The 18,364-nt window shown below is 37.9% G+C and overlaps 1 protein-coding gene across 8 annotated transcripts in view; it reads right to left on the reverse strand.

Moving 5' to 3' along the window:
• The window catches only part of GRID1 (glutamate ionotropic receptor delta type subunit 1), a 477,950-nt gene that overhangs the window by 75,120 nt on the left and 384,466 nt on the right, over positions 1-18,364 (reverse strand). For all 8 annotated transcript variants that reach the window (XM_074544662.1, XM_074544661.1, XM_014267759.3 and 5 more), the window contains 2 exons: positions 14,606-14,767; positions 13,239-13,358 (listed from right to left, as the gene is read on the reverse strand). In XM_074544662.1, coding sequence (XP_074400763.1) covers positions 13,239-13,358; positions 14,606-14,767 — 282 coding nt within the window. The remainder of the gene's footprint in view (positions 1-13,238; positions 13,359-14,605; positions 14,768-18,364) is intronic.

Below are 18,364 nucleotides of genomic sequence, written 5' to 3' on the forward strand. Positions count from 1 at the left end.
AAATGATGGCCAAAACATTTCTTAGCTTTCTGAAAATGAATAAAAAAGTTAACCTAGAAGATGATCTATTTATTAAGTCTATGAAAAACAGCTAATATTTTAAAAAATGCCACCTGATTTAATTAAATATTTGCACATGTGCTAAACTAGCCTGCACTTTCTTTGTATCCAAATTTGCCCTACTTTTCTTTCTAAACTATTACTAGACAACCTGTTGCCATTTTTTTGGGATTGTCCAAAAACATCAATCAAATCCTCATCAGCTAACAGGTGACACAGGAACATTACAATTTCCGCACCCCAAATACCCCAGCTTTCCAGTTTTCTGCACTCCCTGAGCAGACATGAGGTTGCTCTCCCTGTGCAGTAACCAGATCAGGAGTGCCCCAGGTGTGTTATCCTGATGGGAGCTCAGATCCTCTGCAGAGGGAAAGGGAGAGAGCTGAGCCTTGCCTGTGCTGCAGCTGGACCAGCCCACGGAACTGTGAGGGACACTGCAGGACTGTCTGCAAAACACCATGCAGAGATAATGCAGAAAATCTCTTCCTCACAGCAATATTAAGTTCTGTAATACAATGTACAGTCGGCAAAGCATAGCTGTATTTCTAGCTTGTAATCAGCTAAAGGAAGCAGTGATATTGTCTGTCAGGTTTATTGATGACTAGTATCCATAAATTCTTTCTGGTTTTCTCATATCCTTGCATTTCCACTGGGCATGTCTTGTTTCTCAACATTGAATTTTTGACAGCATTAGTCAGCACACCAAAGCAGAGTAATGAATCCTACTGCTGTGCTTTTTCCATCTCAAAAATGTGTCCATATAAAGCCTTCAAAGTGCTCCCAGAAGAATTGCTTTTTGTTGATTTGTATTTTTTTAAGCTACTGACATGAAAATCAGATTCTCATATGCCACAGAGAAAATTAGGAGACAGTGAACTCTATAGATGCAGTATATAAGAGTTTGCATGCCTTATAGTTTGCATGCCAAAATTTAAAGATGCAGCATGTTTATGCAAATGGTTAACAGCAACAAAAATGGGGACACCATTTGGATATACAATTGAGCACATTGTGACATAAAAGAAATCTGAGACAGCTGAGACCAGATATTCTTCAGAACAAATACATCAGGAAGTCAAAAGAACTAGTCCTGAAGTGGATTTCAGCAGAGATGTTGTCAATCAAGCCAGTATTTAAATCAAGAGACTCTGTCAGCTTGCTTAAGATGCAGGGCAGCTGGAGGTCCCTTCCTGGTGAATTCCTGCATTCCCAGGTTTCTGGGATTGCTCGAATTAACAGCCTGTGCTCCTGGTGCACAGAGCACTGTGAGCTGCCCAGCTGGCCTCTGCTGACAGTGACAGGAGCCAAGGGAATGAGCTGAAGTTGTGCTGGGGAAGGCTTAGGTTGGATACTAGAAAAAGGCTCTTCACCCAGAGAGTGGCTGGGCACTGAAAGGCTCCCAGGGCAGTGGTCACACACCAAGTGTTTGGACAGTGCTCTCAGGCCCATGGTGTGATCCTGTGCAGGGCCAGAAGCTGGAATTCATGATCCTTGCAAGCCCCTTCCAACTCAGCTCATTCTGAAATTCTGTGATTTTGAGATGCCAACAGAAAGGTAAAGAAATTCTGCAACTAAGATAGATCAAAGTAGCAGCCATCCCAATTTCTGTGCTGGAAGATTCTGTTAATTTTTATTTTTGGTGACAGGAAGCATGGTGAACAGGGAAGGATTTGAAGCAATGATGGGGCAGATTGTGGCTGTACACAAATGCTTTGGGTTTGAGGTGTATTTACTTCTACTGGAAAAGGAGGAGAAAAAAATTCCTTCCTTTGCCCCCTGATCTGGAGCAGTATTAATCCACACACTGTCTTTCTGGGCTGGACTGTGAAACACCTACTGAAGAAAGCCAGAGCTACAGAAGAGGAATATCCTAGAGCGGTGTTTCAAACTCAGAATTAAAACAGCTCACTTCAACTAGAAAGTCAGGCCCTACAGAGTCTTGCTGCTAGTCTGATGCTAAACTTTTAAACCAGGAAATACCCACAGTTATTATGAATTCAGAACAGACAGCATTTCTGAAATAATTAAAGCAAGAGAGGCAGTAGGTACACTGATGTACCTATTTTATACCACCTACATCTAGAAAGTTAATTCAGCTACAGGAAAGGATATTTAATCTTTGCTGCAGCCTGACTAACTGCCATGGAGCAATGGAGATTATTAATGTGGGCAGGCTAACTTGGGAGACACAGGAGGGAAGGAAGCTGCAGAGATCCTTGCTGCTCCAATTCTTCTCATCCTTCTAGGGGATCTGGATAACTCTATTTCTTTGCCAAAAAAAGGGCAGCTTATCTTCAAAATCCGGTATCAATACTCAAAATACCTACCATAAATCCTCCTGTACAGAGACACAGGCAAAATGAGCAAAGGTTCTTAAGGAATATTTTGCTCAAAATCTGTGAGAATAGAGAAAGATAACTTGGCAGGCAGCAGGAGCAGGTGAAGATCCTCTCTGAAGTGCTGTTTATTATGAAGAAACCAGCTGTAGTGTACCTGTTCTTGGACACTGGTGCATTTTAAGCAAGAAAATTTGTTTCCTGATAATATCAGGATTCAGCTCTCAGGTCCCCAACTTAAAACAAGAATGTGGACCTGCTGTTGCAAGTCCTAAGGAGGCTAAGGAGATGGTCAAGAGGGCTGGAGCACCTCTCCGAGGAAGGCAGGCAGAGAGAGCTGAGGTTATCCAGCCTGGGCAAGAGAAGACTCCAGGGAGACCTTACAGCACCTTCCACTACCTGAAGGTGGCTACAAGAAAGCTGTCACCACATTTACCCTCATGGGGTGACAGGTCACAGAGGAATGGACCCTTCCAGTCCAAGCTATTCTGTGTTTCGCCTGCAGTGTGCTTGTTAAAAGTCATAACTCTCTCCTGTGAACCTGAAAAATCATAATAAATTATGCCAAAAAAACCTAATGTAATTGTAATAATTGTTCTAAAGCCAAAACAACTTACTACCTTATAATTTCCATTAGTTCTGAAAAATGACCTTCTAATGTAATCTGAGCTCCCTTCCTTATGAAATCTCACCGAAAAAGAAAAGAATAAAATAACAAAAGGCCATCCAATCCATATTTCCCATTTGGTTTTCTCTACTGCCTACAATAAATGACTGTTTTTCACAGCATCTCAGGAGTGGAAGAAATAGAAAAGGAGCATGGTATGTGGATAATTAAAAAGATTAAAGAGAATTCATCATGGATAAAGGGTTATGATGGTGTTAAGTCCTGTCTGACACAATAGAATTGATAATGAAGTCCTGTAATACCACCCATAGGAAAAACATACAGAAGCACACTACATAAAGAATGAAAACATGTGAAAATTTCTCTTTCTTCTGAGATTTAACATTAGGCACTTTACATTTTCTTCCTTACTTTTCTAATAAATCAAACCACAGTTAGCTATAGATCTTTGAACAATTCATCTGTTAGTCAAAATAGAAACAGGAAGGAAATAAATATAGTTTTGGAGAATGGATAGAATCTATTTAATCTCTCAGTTCAAGTATGACATTATGTTGAGTTTTATTAAAAAGTTGTGATTGGGCAGCAGAGGAGGGTACCAGTCTTTGAGAGCCAGTCTGCACACAGTCTCAGCCTGGATTTCTTGCCAAAATGGGGGACATTGTGGCTTCTCTCCTGAAAAGAGAGAAATTTATGGGGCACAGAACACAACACACAAGCGAGGTCCATCAGGTGGGTCTGAAAGTGGGGGATGCATGAGAGGAAGAGAAGCAAACGCAGAGCACAAGCCTCTGATGTAAGAGACTCTTCTTGAGATCCCAACAAGACTAGACATTTTTTTTTAATTAAGAAAGGAACTGTGTTATAATAAGAGCCACACTACAGTAGCAGAGTCTGTGGGCTGTACCCTAAACTCAGATTTCTTTTTTAATTTTAAGTCAGCTCAGCCAGCAAATCTGTGGTTCAAAAAGAGAAGAAAGCCCTGAATGCTGAATGGCCTTTCAGTGAGTCTGTCGAGGAACAGTCCTCCACTGAACACTCAGAAACCAATCAGTTAATGAAAAATAACAACAAAACCTCATTGCACTTCCCCCATGCTCATAAAGGAAATGTTTTGTGTTATCTTTCTGCCCTCTCTTGCCCTAGAAAGGAAACCCAAAAGCCATGGAGCGACAACACTTGTTTCTCCAGTGCAATCATCATGTAGTATTACTGAGAAAGTTTGGAAAGCCTATTATGAAATACTCCACTCCCTATTATTTTAAAATGTAGGAGAAAAGAAAGAAAAAAGCAGACACAGCTTCAGACTCTGTTCCAGAAGGGAGCTGCTTTCTCTGCAAGTTTGAGCCGTGAGCAGCACTGTTTGCTATACCTACCCTGAAAGTCACACCTTACGCCTGATCCAGAGGAATATTCATCCCTATCTTGGCACACACCCTGGAGAAGTCCAACACTGAATGTTCTTCAAACTTAGATTATGACAGCATTTCCTGTCAGAATGGCAAAACAGCAGTAGCAGATTTCTGAACACACAACCACATGGTTTACATATTACACAATAATTACACATTTAATTACCTGGACATCTCTCAGTATACCAAAACCACAGCCTCCAGGTGCTAATGAAATGCAAATAGCTACAGTTGTATTTTGGTATTGAAGAGCAGCTTGAGAGCATGAGCTCAGTTTAGATTCAATACAGCTCAGACAGCAATCTTGCAAAGCAAATTTGTGCCATACTGTATCTTATGGCAGAATAAATTGCACATGAAGCTTTAAGAAAATTATAGATGATGCCAGAACTACTCAAACTGAAATGTTCTCATACAATTAAATATCACCCACGCTCCTAGTTGCTAAATATTAACTTTTTTTTTTTGTACTTGTCTAGGACTACTTTCTGGTAAGGCTCCAGGAACTAAAAGCATCAGTACCTTTAGTCACCTCTCTGGCCAACCACAATATTTGGAAAGTTTTAGACTGCTATGTAAAAGCACACCTGCTTTTGAATTTTACCAACCTCATGTATATTTAGATAACATTTCTTACTTAAGAACAACCCAGACAAATGCCCAATAACTGGTATCAGCCAGATATCATCCCTAGATTTTGCTGTTTCACCTACTTTAAAACATTGCAATTTCTCTCAGAGCATTGTAACAAAATATTACTGATGCATAAATCTTGAAAAAATGTAAGACTTTACAGTGAACAGTGCAGGGAGATATTGAGGATAACCTGCTGAAACCAGCAATTCCCTCGACAAGCTGAAATGCGGAATCACCAGTCCCTTAGCCACCTAACACAAAATGTCACTGCCACTTTCACCCCTGACACAGGAGCCCAGAACACAGGGCATCCAGGAGAAAGAATCTGAATTCCCTTTTCTTTATTTTCCCAAAGTCCTGTGGTGGTGAGAGAAAGGGCAGGACCAGAAGACAGCACAAGAATTTCAGACACAGTGAGAACAAATCCAAATGTTGTCCTAAGTAAAGCACATCCTTTTAGGACCTTTTAGTGGTACTCCAACTGAGCAATTTACTGTCATAGGCAGGCAAGTTCTCTTTCTTCTTGTTCCACTCATACTCAGGGAAACTGGTGTTGGCAAGTAAATTAAAAGCAAATAACTGGTGTCAGATTTAACTTTTCCTAAATGAAAACCTTTATCTGGCTACCTGCTTTGGTCAATACTGACCAGCAGGATATTTCCCAAACTCCTTCACTGTAACAGAGAATCCCTGGATTATTTGTTGGTTTTCCTTTACTTCTCATTTCATCTGCTTTCCAACAAAGCCCAATATTCTCAAGTTCTTCAGGCCTCATTAGTAAAGTCTGTTTGAGACTGCAATTTGCCTTTTCATAGGAAAGATACTGTTTTCAGTTAAGTAGATGTTTGTTCATCACACTCATTAACATATTAAAAGTACAGACATACTGTGCCATGTTCAGAAAGAATATTCTATTTTATTTGTTACATAAGCCTATCTTCATTCCAGTAAAATGATTTTTCAAAATTAAAACCAAGTTTTATTACATGTCATCTGTGTACTTTACCCAAATACGTAAACTCATCCACTTCCACTGCAAGACATATTGTGGACCAGGCATATTTTGGAATTCTTTCCAAGACAGAGGCTCACATTGATTATAGATTGTACCTATTTTAAGGTAAGACTCAGTGTTTCCTGTGTAGTTCGGAAACAGGAAGTCCTCACTTTAAAGGCAGTTCTGTGAGGAACTGGAACAGCAGCAGGCAATTTCTGCCAAATATTGTAATTGCAGTGAATTAGCCAGTAAAGAAAAAGAAGTTTAATCAGAACTCTGATGCCCCTTTGAAAGTATCTTTCCATAAAGGTAAATTCAGGAATTAGGATTATTCTTTTTTTAAGCATAATGAAATTAAGGAACCAGGTCAAAGCAAGCCAGATAGTTCTTGCCACTTGACAGATAGTTCTTGCCACTTGGTGACAGAGTTCCTCATGTCCCACATTTGGGCTGATCACAAAGAAATCTTGTCATTAAACCTGTCTTTTGAAAATTGGCATGAGAAAGTATTTACTCATATACAGTAATGTAATCTGGCATGAAATGGCAGAAATAAAAATACAAATAGAAGGGGAAATTTAGATAATTTCATTAACTTCTATTTGTGCTGTTTATTTTAATAAGACTAAAGAGAAACCATAAAGTTCTTTCATTTTTCTTAACTACAATGGAAGTATGACCAAATAGATTAACTACCTATATTTAAAGATCCACTTTTGGACATATTGAATATATCAGAGCAATATACACAGACAGGCACCAGAGTCACCCTGGATTTTAATATTACTGCTGAAATAAATTACTTCATAAATTATGCTTGGCCTACATGTATTTGCAGTTTATCAAATGACACAAGGCAGCAACCATTAGAAGAATTAAAAACATTTTTCAAATACTACAGAGAAGACACTGTGCATGGTCTCCCTCAATATACAGTCCTTGCAACTGTCCCTGACACTGAGATCATGCTGTAAATGAACAGATGTTAGATCTCCTTATTTTATGACCTTATAAAAGCCAAGATGACATCTATTCCATCTGACAGCTAAGATATCAGTATTTCAGCATTATTATTATTATCATTATCAATATTGTTTTTTTGTTTCAAAGCAGTTTTGCTAAACAGACATATTAAAAAAAGGTTTTCTGACATTCAACAGAAAGTTCTGGAATAGGTCTGAATTTTAAACAACCATGGATCAAATATATTTCTCAGGGCATGAAATTAAAAAATACATATTGTTTCTCATTTCTGGAGTAGTGAGCTTATTGTTTTTGTTCAAGATTGATATTGTGAAAAAGAAAAATTGTAAATAATCTCCATTTTTCGATTTCCAAAAAGGTAAAAAGAATTTGTGTATTTCTTTTTCAAAGACTTCTTTTCTTTGTCAAGCTAAGTAAATCCTGACCTGTTGCTGTATGGAAACATATGTTTTTTCATAGTGTCCACACTTCAGCACAGATTCTTCAGCAGATGAGCTACAGAAAGGGGCTTTTCTTGTCATCCCACTCTGAATACCCCCTTAGGATTCATCCGTAAATTAGAGGAGCTTTGGTGAAAACTCCATAATTAAAGATACAACTGTTTTTACATGGCTGATTTTAGCACTCCTATTATCCCAATTTTATGCACTACTGCATATGTGTGAAAAAAGGAGCATGGTATACCCACAATTCATTATAACCTGGTAAGTATGATATGTGACGTAGAAAATAAACAGAATTTCTAAACACACAGGTAGCGATGCAGGTGGCTGTGGAAACTTCTGCAGCACCAATTGCTGGCCCCACTCTTGCCTCAGATATGGCTGCTTATTAATATCTACCCTCAAGCTTCACACTGTGAAAATGTCATATCAACAGTCTTCCAAAGGGGAAGACCAGCATGATCTTATGCTTGGAGAAATTCCAACTCAAATTTTCAAGACATCCCTTTTACTTGGTGTTGACACTGGCACAATTTGCAAATACAAGTAAAAGTTTATACACAAGCATAGGTCCCATTGGCAATGCTTTCCAAAAACATAGTTTAGAATTTAAAAAAACTTTAAAATAACTAAGTATCACATAGCTGCAACAAAAAATACATTTTCAAAATTGCTTACCCACTCTTTAGTGAAATAATTGAGCTCGAATTTTACAATGAATGCATACACAACATTAAGTATATTTCATCTAGAAAGAAAAGCCCAATTTGCAGAACTTGGGCAAGCAGTGACCCCATTTTATTTCAGGGAAAAAACAAACCAAAATGCTCAAGGTTATTATGTTTCTTCTTTAGTTTTCTTCTATTAGTTAAAAATTGATCACAGCCATTTCCTATACATTTAGCTGTATTTTTCACCATTAATAATTCAACTTACGGAATATGCAAGGAATGCATTTATTTTTATTCCTCACATATGCACAGGAAACCAGAAATAAAAATTTAAGGGGTTTATTATATGAGTAAAATACTTCAGCTGTTTCTTCAGTTTGACACAATGCACAATTCATCAATAGGATGAATCAAGATTCTCTTTTTCCAAATTATTGCACCACGACACTCAACCAACTCAAGTAGAAAGAGAAAGTTTAACCAAATTCAAATATGTGGAAATTGCATTCTATGAAGAGGGAGAGGACTATGGACTCTGCCCTTTGCAAAGCAACAGAGGGATTTTAGTGATCAAAAGTAGCCATAAGTTGAGTCTTACACTTCTGCTGAAAGATACCTTGGCCAGACAGTAAAACTGAAATACTGCACCCAAGTGTCTGTTTATGGAGTGCTCAAACAGGAGGCAGGAATCCATTTTACAGCTAAACCCAGATGATTAAGTTATGTATTTTTCCATGTAAGTAAAATTGATTCAACTACAGTAGGAACCACATAATTCTTTTGGTGTAAATATAACTTTTAGCAGCATATGATGGGATTTGGCAATATTCTTGTAGGTGAAAGCACTTGATACTGCAGATGTCTGAAAATACCATTTGTTTTTGCAATGAATAAAAAGCATAGGATTTGTCATCATGATAATAATGAGATTTTGTCTAAAAGTAACAATCCCAACTAAACCATGGTATCAGAATTCAAAAATGTGGTTTCAACAGCTGTGAAACATATCACAAAAACTACTTACAGTGACTTCTGCTGTCTGCCTCAGAAGTGCTGCAGGAAACAACTGTAACTGTTTACAAAGCTGATGATATTTCAAGAAAACCTAATTTTTTTTAAAAAAATAAAACATACCAACTGACAGAAATGAATAACAAATCATAAACATTATAATTTTGAACAGAATGCTTCTTATGAAATACAAAATGTGTGCAAACCATTAATTCTGCTTTCATTACAGCCAGCTTGGGGAAGAAATGCAGATTGCTTTAGAAAAAATATGTTCCCTGTCGTAAAGCAAACGGAATACTCACATCATTTCACACTTACAGAAAATCTTCCTGCCAAAGAGGAAGATGAAGATTATCATAAAGCTCCTTATAGGCATCATCTAACTTAGCCTAATCACATCCCTGCAAGGTGTGTTTGCTGTTATGCTGCTCTCTGCACACATAGCCCAACAAGAATAAACAGGTTTACACCTCAAGAGCTCCCAGTGATGTGGTGACTTGTTGGAAAGCCACCCTGGAGCTCCAGCTCCCTTAGCTCTGCCTGCACAGCTGGATCATCCTGCTCTTATATCGCATAGAATCTACCCAAATGCAGGAACATAAGAAGTATGAAGCGGCCCAGATGTTCTGAAAATTCCATCAAGGCTTTCATTAATAAGAGCTAATGATACAGATAGTCTCTAAGGAGTGAATTAATGTAGGCCTGCCTTTCTTTCTCCTTCTATGACCAATGGACTGTGAAAGTAGGACATGAGCTTTATTTTTGCTTTTTCCTTTTTGATCTATTCTGTTCCCTTATCACTTTACATCCACTTATTTTTCTTCCTTTTTTAAAATATACAGATATTCTGGTTGCTATTTCTGAAGGTGTTAATAGATATCAAGCAGTAGGCATTTAAGCCTTTTCAGTTTCTCTAGCAATCTTCAACTTTCAAATGCCCCAAGAAGCCACCTCACAAATCTCTATTTTAAGCCTGAATACACGACACTTTCTAAACTTCCACATGCACACAGTGAATAGAAAACAATTGCCTGAGCCTTTTGTAAAACAAGGTGATATACCTTAAAGGACATACTCTGTTCTTTTATGTTTAAACCAAAGAAATTAGAGCATTTTCTGAAGTTTCCCTTTCACTTAAGTATACCCAAAGGAAATGGTAACACACAAAATACACAAAAGCCTCTGCCAGCCTTTACCAAAACCACATGGTTTTAGACTTGAGTAAGATAGAAGGCAAAGTGACTTGTGGAATAAAGAAGCTACACTGAGCAATGAAATACATATATTTAGGTGCAATCATAACTAAATCACAGCTAGCAGAAGGAAAAATGGTCTGCAGAAAGACCAGATCTCAGGACAACATGAGAGTCAAGATGCCTCTGCAAAATAGCTCTGAAAATTCCTGTAGATTTGAATAACTGACTTGGACATCCTCCCAGGAATCTTTCTGGTGGAAATGATCCCCAAGAAACTCTGTAAAGGATGCTGAGCATTAAAAGTCTAATCTAAAGCTTTTGAATTTGATTCCCTCTAAGGTTCAACACTCAACATTACAGTCTCTTGCCCTATCCTCTCACTGATCCTAAGTGCAAAGATTTCTTGTAGGGTCTGGACAGGAATGAATAACTACAGATGCTTTCCATACACAAATAAAACCATGCAGAAAGGACTCTCTGTTTTCTACCCAAAATACATGCCTCCACAGCTAAACCTGACCAAAGGCTAAAATGGAAGCAGCTGACAATAAATCAGAACTGGTCTCCCACCCAAGTAATGTAAATAAGACAAGTATGACTTTCTGAGCCTTTAAAAGTACTTCTAAGCTGTAACATATTTTTGCTGCAATAATAAAAAGTCAAGCTGCCCAAATAATTGAACTCCAGTAGTTCCATGGTAATTTTGCTCTAAGAGGGATCATCTCTTCCAAGTACTTCTCCACACCTCTGCAGCATATTGCTGACTTTTACTCTCACTATATATTAGACTGAAAGGATAATTTCCAGAACTTTATTTTAGCTCAGAGCAGTATTCCACAGCCATTAGCTTTTTACCCATTTAGAATTATCCTCCCTTTCAATTTTTGGGAACTCAATAGTGTTCTGAATTTAACACCCAAAGAGTTAAGCCTGCCTATATTAACCACCTAGCAGCACAGCCTCAAAGTAGCACACTAGGGATCAAAAGTAATCAGCACTATACCAGGTCAGCCATTTTAGTAATTTTCCTATTTAGTCATTTTACCTTTTTCTTTGCCCTGTGGTTGCTTTTGAATGATATCTTAGTTATTTCCACCTCACACCTTTGGATTATGTGTCAATTTGGTCAGTGTGCTGCACACACCAAAGGGAGAGCATTTGTATCTGTGGTAGCATATTTGAAATGCACATTAGGAAACACCTAATAGTGTATACTCACACATCCCAGTTTGCCTGTAAGGCTCAAACCTGTGCTCTGTGGTGTTCATGCCAATTTTACTGGAAGGCAAATATTGATGCATCAAGCAATTACGTGACTTAAGCAAAGCCACTTGGGAGTTCTCTAACAAAATGGGACCAAATTTAAACACCCCATGGCATCCGTGTGCTAGGGAATGTCCCATGGCATCCATGTGCTAGGGATAACACAGCACTGACAGGACACTCAGGCTTTTCTGGACTGGCAGCTGCAAAGAGCGGGATAGTCCACAGCATCTCACACAGCACCAGATACTTTTGTTTTGCAGACTTGTGCATAAAGTGAGGAAAATACTTCTGTTTAAGAGCCAGGATTAATTCCTACACCTCCTAAACCAACCTTGTTTTATTAAATAGGCAACACTTTTTACAAAATTAAGACAATAAGATAATCTTTTATAATTCACACAGTGATTGAAACTTAAGACTTCCTTGTTTTCAATCTTCTAGAAATGAAAGTGGACTGAGAAATAGCCTTTTCTGGTCACCACAATATAAGAGCCAAACCGAAGTGTTCAGAGGCGTATTTTTGGCAACAGAAAATTTTCAATTATATCTCCTGGAACTTTATGCATTTCAAATACTTGTCTCCCTTCTGTTGAATTTCTAATAGATATTGCACAACTTTGGCTCCATGTCCAGAATCCTTGTGCCAAATTAGACTCTGAAGGAATCTCATGTTTAGCTGATAAAGATGATTATGCAAAAAAAAAAGCTTGTTTTTCCACTTACACTTCTGTAATTCAGACAAATCAAAGCAAATCACAGAAACCAATGGCCAAATGAAAATAAGAAATCACATACCTTTTAAATATTTGTGAAATTCTCTTTGTCAGCTCTGTTTAATGTAGGACCCATTGATCATACCATGGTATTGTCTTTATTTCAACCATCTGCACAGTTTAGAAACTACTTACAGCATGGGTTCCAATCAGAACCTAACTGTTCAACTGAGAGTTTCATATATTTTTGGAGCATCCCCTCTGCCTGAGTGTGTTAAAGGTAGCCTTCACAGAACACAACAATTTATTTCAATGCCATGGAACCACTTTAACTGACTTCTAGTCCTTGGCAGTCCTTGTTCCACCAGCTACCACCAATAGGTCAATCTTTACTTTTCATGACAGAGCATCTTTAATTTTGGAATTTCCTTCTCCAGAATTTTTTATTTATTTCAAATTCTTGCAGCAGCTCCACTTAAAACATCCTAGTGTGTTTAGGTAATTTATAAACTCAGCCGTCTTCCTTAGTAAGACAAGTGCCAATTGTGTTGTATCTTTCATATTTCTATTACAGCAATTCTATCTTAATTAACAATAAAATACATAAGCTAAATTGTGCAGTCTTCACTATTATATTCACAGGATGCTCATGGCATTGCATCGTTACTGCACACAAGAAATATCTTGCAGGATTTCTGCCTACCAATATAAAACCAGTTTTCAAGATTTAAGTGTGTAATAAATTAGAAAATATTCCTCATAAGAGTAAATGTCTTCTGCAGCATAGCACTAATTCATTCTTGAAGAATAACATTTTCTCCTGTGAGGCAGGATGTATATTATTCAGAGGAAAACAAAAGAGAAAAGGAAGGAGCATATCTTTACCCTCCGCACGTCTTTGCCGAATGTTTCACTGTAGCTGGTGCCCAGTATTTCAAATTGGACATAGGGGTTGGCTCCATCTTCTCTGAACTCCATAACACCAGTCAGCCCAGTTATATGGCCCTAAGCAAGTAAGTTTGAGAAATTTCAGAACAGAAGACATCTGCCTTCATAAACACACCTCTGCATAAAATGTGTGCCAAATATGCTTAAATCATGTTTACAGTGTACTTAAATGTGGCCCTTGCATGTTCTTCAGTAGCTCAAACCCAGCACTAGACAAAAGACTTCAGTTTTTCAATTTTTTCAGAAAAATACTTTACCACTGAGACACCCAGTGTTTATGGCCATCAGGTCATTACTGTCCACAGAAACAGACCCCAAAGAAAAAGAGAAGGGCCTTAGTGGACTGTGAGACATCAGCCGTCCCAGTGTAACTGAGGGCAGCAGGCTCAGTTCTTGGCTGGAGTGCCAAGGCATCAACTCCCAGCCCAAAACAAAGAGGATACCTGCTGTGCTCCCAAGAGAGGCATGAAGGAAAGACAAAATTGCAACTCTGAAACTATCACAGAGTTTGATGCTGGCTTTGTAGCAAAGCTTGAAGTGACATCAAAGTTCATATTAAATTAGCAACAAAGGATAGCATCATTAGGACTTGTCAGAATGATCAAATTGCATCATTTGACTGAAGAAAAATTATTTAATCAATATATGTTTGGGAACAGGGAGTTTCTTCTGAACAACTGCAAAAGTTAGAATAGTAACAAATTATGGTTTTTTCTACTATTACTTGTGATCGAGTAACTTTTATACAAGAAGTTGCCAAGTGTCTGCAAAGCCACAGGTCAGTCCATATTTGAGTATTTCAGCATGGTGCAAGACAGTGCAACTATTAGTGACAGCTTAGCCAAATCAGATCCTTCTTGCTCTGCTCTGGATACAGTACACAAGAAGATCCTTACTAATGCTCAGCTAACTTACAAAGCTATCTGAGCTGTCAAAAATGGAACATCATTCTTAAACCTTCTCATTGGTTTTCCCTCTTGCCCACTTCAAGTCCCTTAAGTTACCCTTTTGCAAAAATGCATGAATCAGTGCCCATGACTATCCTGATCCTACTTCCTGCAGAGAAGGCAGCTAGAGAACAGAAGCAGAACACACACCTCTGGTCCCACACAGCACTGTGTGTAACTTGTTTATCATAAATCATTTGCTTTTTTAAGAGCTGCAGATTGTCCTTGGTTGTTGTAGATCACTTGCTTGTAATACATCAAAGAAAAGTTGAATACAAGTTAGAACCTTCAAATGCTCAAATAGACATGAAGCAACTCATTCAATTGCTCACAAAATGGTGGTTTGTCTTTTCTCACCTTCTTAATAGTCTCTAGCATGGATCTTCCTCCATTCCAAGGTTTGGTGGATTTCCTCATGCAGTTCAGACTTGCCATGCTGTGCCATTTCCTGTCCTCCAGTTTTCTGTGGAAAGCATTGGCCAGCATGAGCACACTGTCATACAGGTACAGGTTGGAAACCTGCAAACAATAATAAGAATGAGCCTCTTTTTTTTATGTGAGCACCTTCCAAAGAAATGATAAAAAACAGCAGAGAAAACAAAAGGAGGCATAAGTAAGAACTAAAAGCTGGGTATGTTTGACATGTTCAACAGCCAGATCATTTGAGACAAATGTCTGTGCTCCTGAGTCCCTCTGTCCAAGGGATTCTGGCACATGGGCACTGCCTGAGCGTTACTGCAATGCAGTGCTGTAAAGAGAGATCACGCTCCACATATAAACTCAAACTACAGAGGGAGTACAGCTATCTATCAATGAGAGACAAGTATTGCTACTTTTTCAGTCCTTTCAGCAAGGAGGGAAAGACAGGATGGAATTAAGTTCTTGGGGGTTTTATTCATTTGAGTAACTAGTAATTTCTGGAACAGCAAAATCCAATACACACACAACTCTTTAGAATAGAAGGAAGAGAAATGACAGTATTATTTTGGTCTTAGCATCTCTTTCCACCAAATATGCAAGAGATTGGTTATGTGCTACTTTCTCTGGAGCTACTGAATTTAGCCTTCTTAGTCTTCAATTCACATGAGAGAAACAGAAATAAACAATTGATGACAAAGACTCCAGAAAGAACAAAACACCACACTGGTAACGCTGAGCTACGTATTTAATTTTCCAAACCAAGACATGTCTAGCAATACATGATTAGATCTTCTGACAGACAGTGGTATCCAGCTCAGATGGTAAAACTTTAGTAGAGGAAGTTGGCTGAGACAACACTAATGCTAATAATAATAGTATTTCTTCTACCTATAGGCTTTAATCATGATCATCCCTTACTTTGCCATTTATCTCCTGGATTTTCTAGTCCACCTTAGAAAGTAATGCCTAGAGACCAGTAAAGAGCTGCAGGTGGAAGTTAATTCAGCTGCATAATTCCTATAAATATGACACTTCAGGTGTCCCAATAAAAGTGACACTATGAAAGCTTAAACATTTATTACTGTTGAATCACTGGGTGCAAGTAAACTTCTGATGTTTGTAAGATGCTTATCTTCAGAAACAAAATGTTTCGTGTTCCATAATCTGGAGTTTGATGGAAATTGAGAACTTGGCACTTTGAAATATCTTCCAGTATAAGTAAATCTGAACAGGAGATATGTAAGCAAAGATTAATTTTGAAAGAATCAAAATACAAAGAAAAAAAAGGTATTGCAATACACACTTATTTAAGTGACTGAGCATAAAAAGGGATCTTAATATGAAAACAATGCAAAGCCTGTGAGATACTATCAGGGAGAATCTCTCTTGTCTGGCATTGCCATTTTTTTCCCTTCTTTTCTTTCCAGCCTTGCTGAACAAGCACTCCACACTGCCTTTATTTGCTATTTTATCCACATAAATCTTTTCTTTTTAGAATATTTCCTGAAGTAGTTATATGTCATACTTCCTCTGGTTTTAAGAAAAGTAATTAAGGAGTTGATAGGAGTCCCAGTAACCAAGTTTCTTCTGTTCAATTGCATCTGTTTCCCTATTCTGTAGGTATTTCCAAAGAACTTTCAAATAAAGCAACCAAGCAAATCCCTATTATTCAGGAGGGCATTTTTCTTCTGGGTTAAGCAACTCTTCACAGAAAAAAAAATCCAAACAAACCTCAAATCCCACAAGATACACCACCCCAAACCACAAAATCCAATTTCTTAGAAATAAGTTTTAAATACATAAGGAAAAATGCCATTTATTATAAGCCTTCACAATCCTCTTTGCTCCCAACTGAATTTGGTTGTGCAGACTCACTTTTAACTGACAACAAATTGTCTGCTGCCTTGGAACACCCACAGATCAGAAATGCCTTGCATGTTCTCCATTTGGCACTGTTCTTTTGCAGTTCTGGAAAACTGCAGCCTCATTCCCAAAAACAGTGCTAGGTTTGCTAGCAGAGAGCTCTAAGGCAAAATACAGGATGCACTTGGGTACATTGCTTCCTGCTTTTCATGTGCTTGGAGAAGACACCACAGGTCTGCACATGTGACTGACAAAGCTTGGGAGAGTTGTACTGAGGATCTCAGTCTGCACAACCTGGCACCCAACTCAAATTACCTCCTGCTGCAGAGCAAAACAAAACAATCCTGTGCTTACCAACCCAATCCTCATTGTTCAGCTACACCTTTAATGGACTTGAACCCATGAATTTGTTTGGAAAGAATGCTATGAACTGAGAGATAGCAAGATGGGGTCTGCACAAGAGGAGTCTCCACTGCATTTTATCCTTATTCTACATCAGGAGACCTGTACCAAGGCAGAAGAAAATACTGCAGAGAATACACCAGAGTACTCTTTTTGCCATGGAAAGAATTCTGCATGTTCTGTAGTATTATCCACTGGTATTTTGCCACTCTGGTTCTCTTCTGCTGAAAGCCTCATCCCAAATATGAGTAAATGATGCTTTTTAATCAGCAAAATTCCTTCCATCATATAATCATACTCTATTTACTCCAGTGAAAATGACATGCATGCATAACTACATTTTACTCATTACTCACTGAAGAGGCAATATCTATTGAAGAGTAAGTTACATCTTACTCACACAATCAACACTTCTATTTTAGAACAGAAAATATGCAAGCTAGGAAAAAAACAGCATCAAAATTTCCACAATTAAGGCTGGATCTCTAATAGTAAAAAAAAAAAAAACCAAAACCACAAGCATTCTGGCCTGATCTCACAGTAAATTCAGGGCTCTAATAATTTTCTTTATTACATTCAAATACAGTCAAATATCTGCATATATCATAAATCATATTTGCAATATGAGTTTCCTGTAACCTCCAGAATATGCTGTGAAAAGAAAAAGGATTCAGCAGACATGGCCTGTATCCCCTTGTTACTGCACCTGCAGACATACTTTAATTTTCAGTGAACTTTCAAGTTCCCTGTGAGTATGGATTTGACCACTGAAAGGGAATTTTTGAGATACCCAAGGGTTCAGCTGTACTCTGATTCCACCAGTACTGTCAGAGGCATGAAAAAATAGTTAATTTTAAAAATTAATCTTTGGGTAGCATTCAGAATTGGTAGCAAAGCAAGAGAGAAGTGAAACAAGGCAACATACTTGGCTACTTTGGGTTTTCAAAGCTCAGGAGCATTTTTTAATTCCCCTATTAGGATATTCATAGGGGAACAGAGGAAGAAAGGACATATCTTTCTGAAGCGATTTCCCTTAATAGAATAAAAATTCCTAGACTAGAACAAAGTACTTGATTTTGGTCATGTTTGGAGGAAATGACAGTAATTTTTAGTTCTTCTTTCTCTCCATTGCTGACACTATAAGAGCTGGAGGTACTGAAACGGTTTTTGATCTATCTGCTATAAGAATGATGGTGACTGCTTCAACAATATGTTAAAGAATATATCCTGTACCATGAATAATTTTAGGCATGTTCTGGTTTATCTTCTGGAAATGATTCCATACTTTATGAAACTCTTTTTTGCACTGAAGAAATAAATCCACCATACACTAGTAGAGCAAGCAGAAATTTTCAAGAATGGAAATCTATCACAGTATTAAATGTCATTTCATAGAAGTTTCTATGTGAATTTCATGAGAGTTTCCAGAAT

The sequence above is a fragment of the Zonotrichia albicollis genome, chromosome 7 (assembly GCF_047830755.1).
Source record: "Zonotrichia albicollis isolate bZonAlb1 chromosome 7, bZonAlb1.hap1, whole genome shotgun sequence".
Lineage (NCBI taxonomy): Eukaryota > Metazoa > Chordata > Aves > Passeriformes > Passerellidae > Zonotrichia > Zonotrichia albicollis.